Source organism: Camelina sativa, chromosome 8, assembly GCF_000633955.1.
Source record: "Camelina sativa cultivar DH55 chromosome 8, Cs, whole genome shotgun sequence".
NCBI classification, from domain to species: domain Eukaryota; kingdom Viridiplantae; phylum Streptophyta; class Magnoliopsida; order Brassicales; family Brassicaceae; genus Camelina; species Camelina sativa.
Genome location: NC_025692.1, coordinates 17,763,484 through 17,782,724, shown reverse-complemented (window position 1 = coordinate 17,782,724; position 19,241 = coordinate 17,763,484). Strand labels below are relative to the sequence as shown.

At 36.9% G+C, this 19,241-nt stretch overlaps 1 protein-coding gene and 2 long non-coding RNA genes across 4 annotated transcripts; 1 reads left to right on the top strand and 2 right to left on the bottom strand.

Annotated features, from left to right (window-relative positions):
* Positions 8,151 to 9,415, top strand: LOC104707394. The gene is made up of 3 exons (XR_754643.2): positions 8,151 to 8,379; positions 8,783 to 9,094; positions 9,145 to 9,415. It is a non-coding gene; the product is annotated as an uncharacterized LOC104707394 (long non-coding RNA).
* On the bottom strand, positions 9,742 to 11,915 carry LOC104707393 (cytochrome P450 709B3). The gene is made up of 5 exons (XM_010423734.2): positions 11,536 to 11,915; positions 11,211 to 11,434; positions 10,882 to 11,126; positions 10,438 to 10,804; positions 9,742 to 10,318 (listed from the first exon to the last, which is right to left on the bottom strand). The coding sequence occupies exons 1-5, from the start codon at positions 11,816 to 11,818 to the stop codon at positions 9,875 to 9,877; spliced, it is 1,563 nt and encodes a 520-aa protein (XP_010422036.1). The 5' UTR covers positions 11,819 to 11,915; the 3' UTR covers positions 9,742 to 9,874.
* Positions 12,831 to 14,200, bottom strand: LOC104707392. Of its 2 annotated transcripts, none has more exons than XR_754642.2 (4): positions 13,798 to 14,200; positions 13,436 to 13,649; positions 13,214 to 13,287; positions 12,831 to 13,094 (listed from the first exon to the last, which is right to left on the bottom strand). It is a non-coding gene; the product is annotated as an uncharacterized LOC104707392 (long non-coding RNA). The 2 variants fall into 2 exon arrangements; XR_754641.2 differs by having other exon boundaries at positions 13,436 to 13,537; positions 13,798 to 14,188.

Below are 19,241 nucleotides of genomic sequence, written 5' to 3'. Positions count from 1 at the left end.
CACCTCTATTTTCATCTCTATAATAGAAATTGCTATTTTTTACTCTATTTATAGAGGAACTCTATTTTTTCCTACAAAGGGTTCCTCTACATATAGAGGAAAAAATAGCAATCTCTATTTTAGAGGTGAGAATAGAGGCGGGTGATATAACATTATATCACATACTATTATCTCAACGTATCCTCCCTCTTAAGTTTCCTGCAAATTGAAAATATAGGTCTTGCACTCTTGCAAGCTTCCTCACAGTTTTTGGGGCTTAACTACGACCTCTATCGAGTCCCGAGATAACCTACTAGAAGCATGAAGTTTTCAAAAAACCGGATCTCAACCACTTTTTAAACCCAAAAACAGTAATATCTAACGGTCCATTAGGGGAAATGGCATGGACCTCCGGTCACTCAAAGTTTTCCGGTGATCAGTCCTCCCCTGACCTCCCACCCGCCTCCGGCTCCCCATATCTCCTTAGTAGCACCTCCCTCAAACCATCTCTGAGTGGTTCGCGGGTCGCTACATCGTGGTAACTTTCTGCTCTTTGCCCTCTTTCTTAGCTTTTCTTTCGTTTGTAACCCTAGTATCTACCTTTGTCAAAAATCTCACTACGAGTGAGTAACCCATAACCATCCCCTTATCACCCATCTCTTCTCTCTCCCGGCTCCAGTCATGGAGAAGAAAATACGTTACTATTTGAAAGGAAAAGAGCTGGTTAACGGTTTCTCCCCACCCCCACCGAAGCGTATCAGAGCACCCGAACTGGATACATCAGTATTGATTGAGGAAAACTCACTTACCCTGATTGGGAGACTTACAAACCCCTCCGCTCAACGTCTATGGTCCCTCTTCCCTTTCTTCGTAAACAGATGGAACCTGCGAGGAAAGGCAACTGGATCAGATCTTGGCCGAGGATGTTTCCAGTTCCGATTTGAGTATGAGGAAGACCTCCAAAAGGCTCTAGATAACAAACCTTATCACTACGACCATTGGATGGTCATCCTGCAAAGATGAGAACCAATAATATCAGATTCCTTTTCCTCACTGATACCGTTTTGGATTGAGTTCCAGGGACTCCCAAAGCACTACTAGCAGTATGAGATGCTGCAATCCATATGGGAGGCACTAGGAGAACTTATGGACACGGATATCACCAATACCACTGTTAAGGTCCGTGTTCTCCTAAACAGCTTGCAACCCATCACGAAGGAGACGATGGTAGATTTCCCGGATGGTAGTGAAGCCTTGATCTCTCTGGATTACAAGGGGCTAAAAAACCATTGTCTCTACTGCCAACGCCTGACTCATGAAAAACGTCACTGCCCTGGTTTCTTAGCAGAACAAGAACGCACTAGAATGAGTCCGAATCCTGTTCAGTCAAATATCCCCCTGGAAGTAAAGAGAAACTATTACCTCCCACAGGACAACTTCATAGCACCCAGAAGTAAAGAAATGCAGCATCACAACTCCGAACACTCTTGGAGTATGGGAAACTACCAGGAGAATCATTCTTCTTCCTCGAGAATTAGAAGTCCTAGTCGATACTCTCCGGGCCACCGCCACTCTGCCTCTAAAAGCCACTCCGAAGACTACCATCCCAAAAGCCAGTATCCCTCTCATGGCCACCGACCTACATACAGACCTTCGACTAGTAGATACTCAGGGTCAAGATCCCAGAATCTACCAAGAGATGATGCAGATAAGGGAATTAACAATCAAGCTCGTCGACGATCCTCCCCTAATCTGCAACGGAGAGCAAAAGAAGCTTCAACAACTAATCAGAGAACTGAAAGTTCTGACACCCCTCGATCAAGAAGACCTCCCCTCGAACGATCCCTTACCTCTGCAGAAGTCACACCTCCTCCACCACCCCCGATCCCAGCAACAGAAGCAGTCTTGGAGGAGCTTCGAGAAGTAACAGTACAATATATAAGCTGCCCTGATCCTGTTGAAAGCGTAGCAAGAAAATGCAGAGTCATTCAAGGAGAAGCCAAGGGACTTACTGCTGAGACAGCAAGTCGAATTGTAGAAGCGGCTATCCTTGCAAACCAATCTCACCTGTCAATCACCGAGAATAGTCAGGAATCACTGATAATCCCTGATACAGTTCAACAAGAGAAGGTTGCACCTCAAAAGAAGAAACGAGGACATCCTCCCCTACCTAAACCGGTTAACAGGAGCCCTCTGTGCCAAAACGGTGCAAAGTCCAGTAAAAGAAATAAGTGTCTGATCCAGAACTCACCTAAAAGGAAGGACACATTGTTGAAAGGAGGATCATCTAGAGGCGAAACCAGCAGCTCCTATAACAAATCACAAGCTCCTCAAAGCAACCCTCCATCAGGGAAGAGCTCTCATCAAGCTTCTGATGCCCCATTACCAAGAAGGAGCATGATCCTCGCAATGGTTAAAAAGAAGGTGGATTTTCAAGATCCACATCCTCCTCTTCCTTAAAAATGTTGAGCTAGAACTGTTGTGGTTTGGGGAATCCCATAACAGTCCAACGGCTTCGGGAGATTCACTCTAAAGAATCTCCAGAAATCATATTCCTCATGGAAACCAAGAATCCTGATGATGTGGTACAAAAAAAGTTGGAGTGGCTCCACTATCCTGGAAAATTCTTGGTCCCCCCACATAGTCCTGGCGGTGGGGGTCTGTCAATTCTGTGGAAGCAAGAGATAGAACTTACAGTGTTATCAAGCTGCCAAAATTTCATTGATACACAAATCAAGGCTGCAGGCAAGCTTTTCTTTGCTACTTTCCTGTATGGCGAACCTAAGAGGGCAAAAAGGAAAATCATATGGGAAAAGTTAACCAATATTGGTGTAAACAGGGTTAAACCCTAGTACCTAACGGGGGATTTCAATGATATTATCGATGTCTCTGAAAAACAAGGAGGACCCCCAAGATGTGAAGGGTCTTTTGGGGACATTCGTACCTTCATGGCTGAATGCGATCTCTTTGACCTCCGACACTCTGGTAATTTCCTCTCGTGGAGAGGAAAGAGAGGAGAACATATTATCCACTGTAGACTGGATAGAGCCATGTCAAATTCCACCTAGGCTGAGGTGTATCCCTTTAGCAGGTGTGAATATCTAAACTTTGAGGGTTCCGACCATAGACCACTGCTCACTCACCTGGATCTCACAAAAAAAAAAAGAAAGGGGTGTTTCGATATGACAGACGACTGAAGGATAATGAGGAGGTGAAAGAACTAGTTCAGGAAACATGGACCTCTGATGAAGAAGAGGGGGGTTGAAGAAAAAATTACCCGATGTCGTTCAAAGCTTGAGAAAGCTTGCTTCTCCATTCACGCAGATAAGGCTCCAAGGCCTAACGGCTTCTCAGCTAGCTTCTTTCAATCCAACTAGGAGATGGTGGGCCCAAACATTATCCTGGAGATCCAATCCTTCTTCTCATCTGCGAACCTGCAACAAAGCATCAATGAAACCCATATCAGGTTGATACCAAAGGTACAAAGTCCACAAACAATGGCAGAATACAGACCTATAGCTCTTTGTACGGTGTTCTATAAGATTATCTCAAAACTTATTTCCAGAAGATTACAACCGGTGAGCTATCACAGATAACGTATTAATCACCCACGAAGCCCTGCATTATCTCAAAATATCAGGAGCAACAAAGAGGTGCTTTATGGCCATTAAAACCGACATGAGCAAAGCTTATGATCGCTTAGAATGGGAGTTTATAGAACTGGTGTTAGAGAAAATGGGCTTCCATCAAACATGGATATTGTGGGTTATGCAATGTGTTACTACGATATCATATAAGTTCCTACTCAATGGATCCTCGCAGGGTACAATCTTAACTTGTAGAGGTTTAAGACAGGGAGATCCCCTATCCCCTTACTTGTTCATCATTTGCACAAAGGTATTGGCAGGCCTATGCTCTAAAGCACAACAAGATGGGAGTTTGCTTGGTTTACGAGTCTCTCAAGGTAGCCCTCGAATTAATCACCTTTTGTTTGCTAATGATACAATGTTCTTCTGCCCATCAGATCCCAAAAGTTGTCAAACTTTGTTGAAAATTCTGAAGAAATACGAAGAAGCTTCGGGTTAGATGATTAATAAAGCAAAATCTGCAATAACTTTCTCCTCAAAAACTGAAGAACATATTAATTAAGGTGGAGGCCCAACGCATCTTGGGCATTCAAAGAGTAGGAGGTCTAGGCAAGTACCTAGGTCTCCCGGAGATGTTTGGCCGGAATAAGCGAGACTTGTTTAACTAGATCATCGATCGAATAAACGAAAAAGCTCGTAGTTTCTCAGCAAGATTCCTGTCTACAGCTGGCAAAACCACCATGCTCAAATCAGTCTTGGCTGCCATGCCGACGTACACCATGTCATGCTTCTTACTTCCAGGCTCCCTGTGTAAGAGAATCCAATCAGCCCTGACTCGATTTTGGTGGGACTCCTCCCCCGAGAAGAAGAAAATGTCTTGGATCGCCTGGTCAAAAATGACAAAAAAAAGAGAGATGGTGGGTTAGGCTTCAAAGATATTACAAGATTCAACCATGCTCTTCTAGCAAAAGTCAGTTGGAGAATACTTACTAAGCCATCTTCTTTGCTGGCAAGAGTCCTGCTGCGAAAATATTGTAACACTGCCTCCTTCCTAGACTGTTCAGTATCTTCTACTGCTTCCCATGGGTGGAGGGGGATTTTTCTAGGTCGTGATCTGCTGAAAACTCAACTCGGTATAGCTATAGGCTCTGGGGAGGACACGAGGGTCTGGACAGCTCCGTGGATCTCCCTTGATTCTCCCGTGTCTCCAATAGGCCCACCAACAGAAAGCACTCAACATTTGTTAGTTCAAGATCTCATGTGTCCAGAGTCTAAAGAGTGGAACTGGGAATTGATCAGAGACATCTTACCTCAACATGAGCAGGAAATCCTTGGCCTTCGACCAAGTAAGCTGGGCGCAAAGGATAAATATATCTGGTTAGCCACCAAAGATGGAGCTTACAGTGCAAAAACGGGATACCATGCGACCCAAAAGTTGGACCCCCATTCGAGACAACCCTCCAACCTACAAGGATTTAACTGGATCAAGGAGCTATGGAACCTTCAATGTGCACAAAAAATCAAATCTTCCTGTGGAAAGCAATGAATGAGGCTCTACCAATGGGGAATAACCTACAACATCGAGGTATTAATCCGCAAGCAAGTTGTTCCCATTGTGAGGAAGAGGAGTCGACCCTGCATCTCTTGTTCCAGTGTAATTTTGCTAAACAGGTTTGGAAGATGGTGCCTTTTAAGCTCCCTCTTAACCCTTCCTCTATCTCAAGTTGCCAGATGGGGATTGCGGCTTCGAACAAGCTTTTGAATCTCCCACCAATCGGACCAACCCATGGCTCTCTTGCCCCTTGGATAATGTGGAATTTGTGGACTACCAGAAATAAGAAGATTTTCGAACAGACATGTCTGTTAGTTGGTGATGTAGTTACCATATCTATTATTCAAGCCAAGGAATGGAGTTCTGCTCAGATCCCAGCCACGAGGTTTATGCTGTCAAAACAACCCCCGCAGTTTCACTGCTTCACATCTGACACAATCCGATGTTCCTCAGACTCTGCATGGCATGAGGATTCACATCAGGCTGGATTTGGATGGATCTTCGAACAGCATCTTCCCTGATTGGAGAGGCAAGGCTCCGGTTCAGCAGAACACGTCTGATCCCCTCTCATGGCAGAGGCTATGGCCTTACATCACGCGCTCTCCCAAGCCATCGACCTTGTCTTCAGAAACATTTCTTTTGCTTCAGATTCGTAATTGCTGATCAAAGCACTCAATTTGGATCTTCATTTGAAGGAGCTCCACGGGATTCAACACGACATCCTTCTGCTTTCTCTTCAATTCGATCTTTGTGATTTCATTTTTGTTAAAAGAGAGGAAAATGTAAAAGCTGATAAAGTAGCTAAAGAGACACTTATGAGGTCTCTTAACTCTGTACCAAACTCATTATAAATGAAAGTACGGTCTTTGACAAAAAAAAGAATAGAGGTAGGTTGGAGTAAAACTCATCTCTATTATAGAGGAAAAAAATAGAGAAAACCATTGGAGATGGTCTTAGAGTTTATTTCTAATCTTTTTCGTTCTTTTTTTAAAATAAAATTTTCAAAACTATAAAAACAAAAAAATATCTTCATAAATTGACAAAATGATTTTTCTTCTTCTATTCGTTTTGATGGTATCAATAAGCATCAAATAAAAATGAATTTTCTAACAATTTTACCACATTCAAAAAACTTTTTTTATTGGATCTACCACACTCTAATACTGCTTTTCAGAAATACTACATGCATAACTTAAAAAGACTAAATTAACCTTCTCTATTTTCTTCCTCAAATTTTTTATTTAAATTGATTTCTCCATTAGACTGTTTTCTATGTCTTAACTTTTTTTACCTTCTCTATCAAACAAAATTCAAGAAAAAAGTAGACAACAAAGAATAGTCAATATTTCTTCTTTCATTAATTGTCTCGACTTCTCCTCTCAAATCATGAAAACGAAACACATAATTTCTTTTGTTTACCTTGTCCCATCGGTCAACTTTTTATTGCTTTTGTTGTTTAGAAAGTTTTCACGACAACATTTATTTTATATCAAACCACGACATCTATAAATATGTAAACAATTTATGTACTATTCTTTTTATGGATGTCTTTCACACCAAAAAAATGTAAACCATAATATATGACATGAAAGGACATCAATTCAAATCCTCGATTTCGAATTGAGAGAAATAGTGACAGAGATCAAGAATTCTCACTATTTCTTAGATCTATAGATCCAATTCATTTCAGTGGGATATATATATATATATAGTCTACATATATATCATGGCTCAATATCACTAAAGACTCTGTTTAGAAATTTGTCAACTTGTCCACATATATATTATTGTTCATAAATTATTGTAGAAAACTTATTATATTCGTCTTTTCTTTCATTACCTTGTAGACTCGTCTACTCTTCCAATCCAAATAAGGTACAATGCTCTTATAAAAAAATATTATATTTTTTTATATCGTGTTATCGTTATATACAACTATTCGCAGAAGTTATCCATATTCTTTGACAGACTAGATTCAATATAAAATTTATTTCCTCTTTTCTTGTACCATAGATCAGCTTATTGTCAATTATAAACTGTTCATTCATGCAATACTTGTCCATAATATATACCAAAAGTTGTCCCCAAGATCAAATCAGACCAATAGACAACATTGATACTCCACTTAATGAACAAGTTTCGTTTACAACTTGTCCACTAGTAAACATACTTGACAAATAAAAAAGTTCAAGCTAGTGGACAAGTTGATACACATCTTGTCCACGAGTCCAATTTTGTCCGCTCTTTTATGTTACTCTACCGGATCTCTAAACCAAGAACATATTTAATTTGCAGAGTTACATATGTTTTAGGTAAATTTAATTCAATTTATTTAAAAATCTATTTTAAATCCATTTTATGATGGTTGATCATTAAGACACCGCCTCTATCAAAGCCCTTTAAACATTGTTCGGTAGAAAAATTATTTATTATTTTATTTTTTTCTTTCTACTATTTAATACATTTATGTTTCAGATTTCATAAAAGAACACAATAACTCCCAAATTCTCATTCATATGCGGGAGGGTATTTTTGTTTTTTTTTAATTATCCTTTGTGGTAGAATGGAAAATGTGATTTAGAATGTGGTAGAATAAAAAAGTTTTAAACAAAATGTGGTAGAATGACTAAATTCCCAATAAAAATAGACAATTTATCCAATAAACGATTTTCATTTCTTCAAAATAAACTATTTTTGAGAAAAGTGTTATGATAAAATTTGGGTGTATATTCTGAAAAAAATAAAAAATCGTTTCTGGATATTTGTTGAAACAATCTCTTAAGACCTTCTCCATCGGCAGGTTGTTAGTGGGGTTTTTAGAGTTTTGTAGGAAAAAATAAATCAGAAGAAAAGAAAAAATAGAAGGGAGCATCTTATATAATAGACTCAACTTGGTTCTAAGAGACGCTACGTGTCCTTATTCTGTTGGGCGAACAGAATAATACAAAAGGGAAAAAAAAAATTGACGCAGAAAATTTATTTCTTTCCTCTCTCTCTCTTTCTCTCTTTCTCTCTTTCTCTCTTTCTCTCTTTCTCTCTTTCTCTCTTTCTCTCGCGATCAAAGTCTCGATGGAAGGTCTGCTTTAATCGGAGGTTATAAAATCAGTGGAGTGTTGGGTCAGAGGCGATTTGACTCGGCGGAGATCTTATCGGAGGCGACTGTAGCAGAGGCGATTTGAATCGTCGTGGAAATTGTATCAGAGGCGATTTGAAGGAGAAGGCGATTCAATCAGAAGAGATTGGATCAATTCGATTGAGAGGGTAAGTTTCTCAGTACAATAGTATGGTTAGGTAAACTGTTAGGTTTATTTGATTTTGGATCGCAAATTAGGGTTGTTTGACGTTTGTTCGAAAAATTGGATTCTTGGTGTGTTTGTGTTCCGATTGATAATTGATACTTTAAACAGATTAGGGTTCTTGGTGTGCATGTGTTCAAAATTGCTAGTTTTTTGATCATTTGATTAAGAATGCTTGATTATGAATGCGGGGAATTTGGTTTGACAGAGAGTAACAGTATTTTTACTTGTCATTAGTATGATGTTCATCTATTGGAGGGTTTGAAGTGAATGGTTTGCGTATGATTTCTCCTGTGTCTTATTTTGTTTCTTTTAGATTCTCTTGATGTATTCACATTCAGATGATCATTCAATGACTTTGTTTTTAGGTGGTATGCTTAAGTTTGAGCTCCTCTGATGCACATGGCTGGACATGTGGTTTAATTATTCAGGCTTGCGTTCCTCTTTCCCTTTAGTAATCTGATGCTTTCCCCTTTAGTAACCTGATGCACAACGCCATGTCTCTTCCCCCTCTTTTTTCTCTGAATTTTTCATGCTCCATATATTTCTAGTGTTTGATCTTATAATTATGTTCATGTAATTTTTGCCTCTTGGATCTGTTATTTTAGATTGTGGAGGATGCTTTGCTTTGTGGGTGATGGTTCTGATGGATCGTTGTCTTCTCTGAGCTACATCTTCAGGTAGTCTTTTTGTATAAGTGACATTACATATCTATGTTTCTTTGATGCAGACCATCGAGATTAATGTGTGTGAGGGTTGGAAGAGAAGAAAGAAACATTGTGAAAGTGAATGGTTTGCGTATGAAGCTAGAACCATACAAGGAGATTGGGTGTGCTGCTTTGTTTGACATTATAGCTCAGGTTACAGTTTCAAACACTTGTCTTACCAGTTTAGTTCTGTAATTGTAGATTTACTCAGATTTTTGTGTTTTTTTTCTTTAGGATGCAAGCTTTTTGTAATTACAGTTTAATCATTTATACTACTTCTAATCTATTTAAACTTTTAAAATTTCAAAAAATTATATTTTCAAAATAAGAGACCCATAATTATATACTACCATTGGAGGATATAATTTTAATTAAGAGATCAAGAGTTCTTAGAATTTAAACAGTACACAGTTAATTCATAAAGAAATCAAACAGTACATATGAACCTCAAAATTAAAACCTCCCATTAGCCTTGCTCTAACGGAATAAATCAAAAACCAAGTTAATCAAATTGAGCTTATCCAATCAAAACTCGAAACCAGGTTGACCAAATCAAAATTGAACTATATCGTTCGATTTCAAAAGATAGAATCGACGATGTAAATCATAAAATCAAGAAAATAAAACAGCCACCACATTTTCTGATTCTATTCCACTTTATTTAAGTATGTCATCATAACATTTATTTAGATCATGACCAATTACAGAACATAACTTGACCAAATCCATTGAGATCTTGTTTTGTTCTCTTCCTCACCGTTGAGAACTACTATCGAGAGGCTGAAGCATCACCGGTAAGCCGTATTGCGGAAAGAGATTGAAGTTATCAACTGGCGTGTGCTTATACTCAGGGGAGAGGCTAAGATGGAACCGCTGAAGGATCATAGTGACCACAGTCCTAGCTTCGAGCATGGCAAAGTTTCTTGCAATGCAAGCTCTTGGCCCAACTGAGAACGCGAGGAGAGCGTTTGGGTTAATGGCAGCTTGAGAAACGCCGTTTTCGAATCGCAAGGGGTTGAATTGTTTGGCGTCTTCTCCCCATATGGCCTTGTCGCTGTGCATCTTCAAAAACGGAACAACAATGCTCGTGCCCTTTGGGATCTCCAAGTGTCCTACCTTCATATCTTGTGTTGCGTCTCGTGTCATTTTAATCACGGGTCCGTACAGACGAAGCGACTCCATCAACACCATGTTCAACTGCAAGATAAATATGTTTCCCCAATCACACATAGATCCATTAGCTTCAACAACAAGAAACTTAAATATGTTTCCCCAATTGGCTTCAACCGCAAGGAACTCTTGAAAATCAACATTACCAGTTTGAGTTTGGATAAGGTGTCGGAATCTGGAATCTTATCTTTACCACATTCATTGAAAACCTCTTCTCTAAGTTTCTCTTGCCAATCTTGGTGTAAGCTTAGTAACATCGTAGTCCATGTCAACAGAAGCGAAGTAGTTCCTTGCCCTGAATAGTAGAAATTCTTGCATTCCTCTATGATCTCATCATTTCTCATTTTTCTATCAGACTCTTGAGATTTTGCAGCTTTCAACATGAGCCCTAGAAGATCGTCTCCATAGTTCTTACATTCTGACTTTAGCCTTGCATCTATGATTTTTTTGATCGAGTCCTTTACTTTCTTATCGAGCTTCCATAGTCCAAGGTTGGTAGGCGTAGGAAGGTATCTTGAAACACAAGAAACAACAATTTTAAGAATATCTTTGTCTGAAAGTTTCAGAGTAGTGAGTATTATTATACTTACTGAGTTCCGGGGATGAAGATTTTAGTGAGAGAAGTAACATAATAATCCTCAAGCTCTTTCTGTGCTCTAGAGAACTCGATGCCTTCCGCGTAACTACTTCCAAACGCAGTGGTGGCTATAATGTCGGAGGCCAGTCTATAAAACTCTTTGTCCATCTCCAACTTCATCACCACTTCACCATTACTCTGTTTGCTCCACTCGTCAAACATCCTCAAGGTGCAATTCACCATCGGTTTCGTCATAGCCTGACAGTTATAGCAAGCAGATTAATTAGATTTTGTTTCAGATCCATCCATGCTGAGAAGTCGAATAAAAAAAGAAGAAAATACCTTGAGCTGGTCTATGGAGAAAGCAGGGTTCAAGATTCGTCTATGGCGAGCCCAATCATCACCGTCTATAAAGGTTAGTCCTTTACCAAAAAGTAGGAAGACCTCAGGTCTTTTTACTGGTATAACAGAGAAACCGAACTTGCTCGACAAGATCTGTTTCGCTAGTTCTGGATCTGAGATGCATAGCGTAGGTTTTGTCCCATTCCAGTATAGAAATGTTTCTCCTAATTAAAGCATAGACACAACTTGTGTTTGTGTTGAGCAATCCTCATCTATGAAAGAAGAAAATAACAAAAACAATTCGGAGATTGGATAGAAACGGCACCGTATTGAGACATCCATTGGTGATAGTGAGGAAGCACACGAGGGAAGATATCGTTGGACTTGGGATCAAGAACCCAAAGGTTTGTTTCTTTCTTCATCTTCTTCATCTCACTGAGGTTTCCGTATAAGATTTTGTACTTTGGTCCTGAGATTCCTTGTTTCTTGAATCTTCTTGACAGCATCAATGGCCGCCAAAGGATGATCAAACAAGCTTCCCATACCTTGGGAACAACAAAGAGCAGAAGAACGAGCACTAAGATATTGGTCGTGCTTATGCGTTCCATTAAAAGAAACACAAGTATTATCTCCTTTTTTTTCTTTTTTCTTTTGGGGAGCAAGAACACATGTGATAGAGGATATGACTTGTGTTTCCCGATATGGATAAACCACATACATGTTTTTTTTTTTTTTTTTTTTTACACATATNAACACATATGTTTTTTATACAAATGTAGATCTGGGTCAATAATTTAGTAGGGAACAGAATATTTATATTTTACCCTTTACAAGTGCCCTAAATCTTGTTTCTTTCTAATTAATTAGCTTAAATTGTAGAAATAAAAAAAGAATTTAATCTTAAAAACTGCATTCAAAACATAAATTAACTCTCTTTTTGTAAATTAAAAAATATCAAATGGCAGCCTTTGTGATACAGAGAGAATATTGAACAATAATTTGTTTTTTTTTATCTGTGAGTTTGTGACTAATATTTTTGTGAATATTATAAATAAGTTTTTTATACATTTACCTTTGCCAACAAAATCCAGCTATTGTTAATTTTTGGACAACTCTCACAAATAACACCAATATAAGTTTTGAACGTGTTCATAATTCGTAACAATGTGACATTCTCATGTTTTTTCTCTATTTCACTCAAGAGGTTCACCATTTCTTTGTTTCTCTTCTTTGTTGAAACATAGATTATCTTGTTTTCTCTTTACTCTCTTGAGGTTTGTTTAGTTTCTCGTTCTAAACTAAGACACTAACGTTTGGTAAGAGAGTAGAGAAAAACATTAATCCCCAACATTTAATTACTGGATTATAATAGATGACATTACACAACAACACACATACTTTCTTACAGTGGGTTTCACCACTTTATACACATACACGCATTTAGACCACTAGCTTAACTACTACCACTTAGACCTTACTTTAAACACTAAGAGTATCTCCATCAATGGATGTAAACAAAGTTTGCTAAAAACATATTTTACTATTAATCTTGAAAAAAAGTTAGTTTAAGAAATTCTTAAGAAACTTCAAAATTTCATGGGTCCATTGATGGTTGTTAAATTTGGGGTTCTCAAAAAGAAATACTCAAATTCAATCTTGGTTTACCAAAGAAAAACAAAAACAAAAAGTTTATAATAGTGTCAAATTTTATGTGATTCAATCTCAAAATCACTAAACAATGTATAGAGATACAGAGCAAATGACCAAAACCATTGCAATGAACCAAACCATGCATCAGATGTGAAGAAAGCTTCAAGCTTTTTGCCGTCAATGGGTCGTTCCACTCATCACTAGTTCAGCAACAAACCCAATGTTACTCACAGCCTGTAGCTCAAGCAAATAACCAACATCAATTTAGAATACTCTGCAGTCTGCTCGATGGTATGAAAAACTGCAAAAATGGAATTCAGATATTTAAACACTGACGGTTAAGAGTCTCTTACCTGCAGCACATTCTTGGCTTTGTTGTTGTAGAGAGACGAAAGAACCACATCTGCGAGGTTAGAGATGATTGTACCTATGCACCAACAACAGAGAACCAATCATTAATATCTTCCATCAAAAGATACCATCAAAACATTAATATCTGCCATCAAACGATATCAAAACAATATGAATGCTGAATATAATAAAAGCAAGAACACAACCAATATAGAAATAAAAACCTGCAACAGAAGATGGATCTCTAAGTTTCATCAAATCCGCTCCACTTTCTCTTGTTTATCTCTAAGTTTCATCACTCTCTGTAATCGCTTCAAGATATCAATCTGAACACAAAAATCACAAACCATGCCAGAATTAAATTTCTGTGACTGAAGGAGCACCACTTGGATATAATCAGATTCTTCCCCCTAGTCCAATCCACGAGTAACATCTTGTCTGTGAAATCAATCGAAATCATATCAACTTAGGAAAGGAAACAACAAACTAAGAGTTAACTCCCAAGAAAATTTTCAACAGTCTAACTACAACTCTTCAATTGAGCTACAAAATCTAATTAATCCCACACTAAAGATTGAATTTTTACCAGAAAATCTCAATTGGGGGAAATAGAAGTACAAATCTCAGCTTTCTCACAAGCATAATCGAAGGCTTTCTGATTCATCGGCCTAACAGCAATAATATCATAGCTCTTTAGAATTGGATTCCCAGAATTCAAACTCTGCCGAAACGGAGTAGCTCGCGGAATGCCGAGTAAATCGCGATGGAATCCAAGAGAGAGAGACGATTGTTGCGGACAATCGAAGAATTCCATGAGAAATTGCTGCGGAGATTGTTGCGGATAGACGAGAGAGAGAATCGTATAACAAAACAAATAAATATAACTTTGTTTTTCTTTTTCCCTCAGCCAATCAGAAACTGACACATCCAAGTATCTAAACAAATCTAAAACATCTGATGTAAACATCGATCCTAAGCTAAATCAAGAGAATTAAATTTAATCTGTTATAATATTTTAGCAACTCTTAAGCAACTTCACTTAGCTAGGCTTTTTAAATAACCACGACACTCAACGGGCGGAGGGAGTGTATTACCATTAGGCATGTCAAGACCAAAGCCCGCGGATTGGTCCAACTTGACCCTAAAAAATACTAAATGCGGGCTTAAATATATATGTCTAGAAAAAATCAGGTTTTACGGGCTCAGCCCGTTTGGGTTATAAGGTTTTTCGGGTTTAGTTTGATTGGGCTTAGGCCAATCCGAAAATCCCTTTAACAAATATATTTATACTTTTTTGTTAACATTTTTATTTGATTAAAATATTTGGTTAATGATTTATTGTAAATAAAGTTTAAAACTCTAATCCTAGTTTTCATATTTACTTAATAACCTTGCTTAATACTTTTAAAATTTTTATCTATGATATTTTATATGAATTATATATTTTTTTATTTGGTTAAAGTATAAAATTTTTAGTTTTAAACTTTTTCTTATAAATTAAGTTGGTTGTATCGAATATAGATGAGTTATTAAAATTTTGATTGATTTGTTTTGCAGTGCATCTTTAAACTCTGTTTTTTAAGACTTATAAGTTTGAATTATTGATTGTAATATAAGCCCGAAAAAGCCATGTAGTCGGGCTTTGAAATATAAACTCGAAAATATAACGGACCGGACCAGGCTCAAATATTTACAGGCTTTTCGGGTGCCGGGGCGGGCCGGGCCAGCCCGATTGACACCCCTAATTACCATGGGCTCAATTGACACCCATAGAATTTTAAAAATTAGTTCAATTTTAATTAATAATTCTAAATTAACCCCATTACAAAATAAACATTACCCCTATTAAAATTAAAATTAGGAAGAAACCCACTAAACTTTTATCTACTGAAAATGTTAGTTTAATTAAACTCATTACAACTAATCATCCTATGTACAAATTTTGAAGGGCATTCCTTATAGCTTGTCAAGTGGTATAATATTAATATTATGCATTTTATTGTATATTGTGGTGTTATTTGAGAAAGTGTTGTTCACGTATTACTTGCTAAACCATGTGGTTTCCTTTTGAGAGATGTTGGATTAGAAGGATCAAAGATTATCACTTATCTAGAAGAAATGGTCAGCCTTGCAATTAGCCATTTCCAAGCAGTTCTTGCTCTACATTCGTCGGCTTCAATTGCAGATTTTCACTCTAGGTTTACGACCAAGCATGTCTACTTTTTCCACTGTAAAAAGAATTTGCGAAGTTGAAACATAGACAAAAAAACTATGACATGGTAGAATAACTTTAGTTTTTATTTTGTTTAAGGGATACAGATAAATCTTGATTTGCATCAATTTTCTTCTTGTTATGTTAAAATCTTTACTAGAGATATAAGTTTTTTAATGGTAAATGTTAAATCACATTATAAGTGTCACTTGTTAGTTGTTATTATGTAATTCTAAATGGCATCAATTATTTTCAGGCAAATTGAAACCAACAAATGTATAAAAACGGGACAATTAATCTGTAGAACATGGTCTGAATTAGGACTGGGCATTCGGGTAACACGTTCCGGTTTGGGTATTATCCATTTGGGTTCGGGTAAACGGGTTTACAAAAATAGAACCCGTTGGGTATTTTTAGATACATGGGCTTGGTTCGGTTTGGGTACTATCGGGTTTGCGTCGGTTCGGATTACAAATTTTAGAACCCGATTAGCACCCGAACTACCGGGTATCCGAAAAAAAATCTTTTAAATTATTTAAATTTAAATAAATTTAACTAAATTTTGACTTATTTAACAAAATATTTTATATATTTTGATTATAGGTATAAAACTAAATGAAATATTCAAAATTATAATCATAATTTTGGATAATTACATTATATTAATGTTAAATATTATAAATATGTTTATATGTTCTGGTTTGATGGCTACCCAAATGGGTATCGGGTATTACCAGATCCTAACCCGAACCCACGAGTATTGGAAAATAGAACTCAATATGGTTTTATAGGCAAACCCGTACCCAACCCGAACCCGGTTTTTCGGGTCGGGTTCTAGGTTGGGTATTCGGGTACGATTGTTATGTCCAGGCCTAATAATCATATTCAGTTTTCTTATATTTTCATAAATATAGTTGTTTGGTGTTTTAGATTTTTATAATTATATCTTACATTTATTTTAATATCTTTTTTTGTTTAATCTTTGTTGTACCCGCTAGTTAATTACTCTTAAATCTTCTGCAAACAGCACTTTTCAACCGTTAAATTAGATATTATAATTATTTAAATATTTATAATATTTGAATTTTTTAAAATTTTTTAGAGTTAAGTATTATAATACTTAAACTTCTTATAACGTTCAAATATTTAAAATATTTAAACTTTCTATGGAGGTATTTATAATATTTTTAAACATATATTTAAACTTTTTAAAAGTTTCAATAATTATAATATTTTAAACTTTTTAAATTTGGACGCCTGATAAATCAAGCTTCCTGCTCATTCTTAGTTGGAAGCATATTAGTCTTATTTATAATGGTTCTTAGCCATTGTTTAAATTTTTCTAGCCGATGTGGGATATTGTAAATACACTTATTTATAAGTATTTTAATATAAAAATTTAACATAATTTCAAAAAAATTAAATATTGAGTTGTCTGATTGTGATTGGTCGTTCTTAAAAAATTTTAATATAAAAAATTCTGGAAATTTAAAAAAAAGTTAATTAGTAACATGTCGAACTCCTATTGAATATTTTAAATCTTGGGTGGACAGTCTTAGAAGCTTATAGCTCCTACTTTTATTTAGTATAGATTTGTAGATTTTCTGAATATATATTGATGCAGATTTTATCAGCCTCTATATAGATATACTTACCTTAATTTTGAAACACTATAATTCCTTAATTCATTCGATTTACTCTCCCAATACGAATAATTCTTTTTTTAGTTTTATAATTCTTTTTTTAATTTTTGAATAACTATTTAGTGACTTATTTCATATTTTACTCCTAATTTTTCATTTTAATCATTAGGGCTGGGTATTCGGGTAACCCGTTCCGGTTCGGGTATTATCCATTCGAGTTCGGGTAAACGGGTTTACAAAAATAAAACCCATTGGGTATTTTTAGATATATGGGTTCGGTTCGGTTTGGGTACTATCGGGTTTGGGTCGGTTCGGGTTACAAATTTTAGAACCCGATTAGCACCCGAACTACCGGGTATCCGAAAAAAATCTTTTAAATTATTTAAATTTAAATAAATTTAACTAAATTTTGACTTATATAACAAAATATTTTATATATTTTTGATTATTTTTGATATTTAGGTATATAACTAAATGAAATATTCAAAATTATAATCATAATTTTGGATAATTACAGTATATTAATGTTAAATATTATAAATATGTTTATATGTTCGGGTTTGATGGGTACCCAAATGGGTATCGGGTATTATCCGATCCTAAGCCGAACCCACGAATATTGGAAAATAGAACCCAATATGGTTTTATAAGCAAACCCTTACCCAACCCGAACCCGGTTTTTTGGGTCGGGTTCCAGGTTGGGTATTCATGTACGTTTTTTATGCCCAGGCCTAGTCTGGATAAACAAAGTTTTTTTCTATTGAAAGAATGAAAAATTTTAATCATCAAAAAAATATTTTCTTTACAACGAGTGTAACATTTTTGATCCTAAACCTGTTGCGAGAAGGGACACTGGAAGAAAAGATGATTTCGTGTTTCCAATGGTGCTTGGCAAAAGGAACATGAGAAATCAACACTCCTGTTCCACTTCAACATACGATCACCTGTTGAGAGTCTATTTTGCATTCCAAGCTATGTGGGTTAACATGACTGATCCAACGGTCTCATGTTTAGTAATCCCAAGCTCAATACTTCCCCTGTCGCCTAATAGATCATGTAGCATTCCCATGGAAGACCATCTGTCATACCAAAAGGAAGTAGTCTTACCACTGTGTACTTCTTTGTGATGGAAACTTTTTTCTAGATTCCAGAGTTTAAATAATTTTCGGCACATCCAGGAACCATGAGAGGATGATTCGGTAATCTCCTAGAAGGAACTGTGATGGATGAGGTAGGTGTGAACTCACTGTCCCCATAACGATGTCTTAGATAGAAATCTCCAAATGAGCTTTAAACCACAAACGATGTTTGTCTCTTTCAATGGCCGTAGACCTAGCCCACCCTCACAGTGAGGTAAGCAAACATCTTGCCAAGCGACCTTTGCATTATGAGTTTTCAGGCCAGGACCAATCCATAAGAAAGCAGAACAAAGCTTCTCAATCTCCTTCATGCATTTCCCTGGTAGCCGAAAAGCAGAGGACCAGAAATTTGTGATGCTCATATGGACCGACTTAATGAGTTGTAACCATCCCCCATAGGACAAGAACCTTCTTGTCCAAGTACTGATTCTGTGTCAAATTTTTTCTAACACTGGCGAGTAGTCGTGACTTGTCATTGCATTGGTCAGAAGTAATAAGCCAAGGTAACGAACCGGCAATGTACCAACCTCAAAGGGGAAAGTTGCTTGGATCGCCTCTTGTATAGTTGGGGAGATTCCAGCCATATACAGGGTAGATTTCTCGAGACTTATTTTTAGACCCGAGTACTTAACAAAGTCATCAAAAATTTGGATTACTCCTTCAACTGATCGCTTAGTTCCCTCAGCAAAGACGATGAGATTGTCAGCGAAACAGAGGTGCGTGAGGAGGAGGTTATGACAGCGAAGGTGATAACCAAACCTATTTGCTGCAGCCGCTTTATTGATCAAGTTTGAGTGGGCATTCATACAGATGACAAACAGCAACTGAGAAAGAGAGCACCCCTGCCTCAGTCCTCGAACACTACCAAAACATCTTGCTAGCTCACCAATAATCTATACCGAGAAAGTAGCTATTGATATACATAACCGAATCCAGTGGATAAATTTTTCAGAGAAGTGTGCCTACAGCGTAATGAGCAGAAAAAACAACTGAACCGAGTCAAAAGGTTTAGATATGTCTATCTTCATAGCACACC

What these genes read in the sequence shown, in the direction of transcription:
- LOC104707393 (XM_010423734.2), bottom strand. Translation starts at nt 11,818, where the DNA reads ATGGAACGCATAAGCACGACCAATATCTTAGTGCTCGTTCTTCTGCTC. An exon ending in CCAATGGATGTCTCAATACG is followed by an intron (nt 11,435 to 11,535) that starts GTGCCGTTTCTA and finishes TGCTTTAATTAG; the next exon opens with GAGAAACATTTCTATACTGG. An exon ending in CCTTATCCAAACTCAAACTG is followed by an intron (nt 10,319 to 10,437) that starts GTAATGTTGATT and finishes TTTATCTTGCAG; the next exon opens with TTGAACATGGTGTTGATGGA.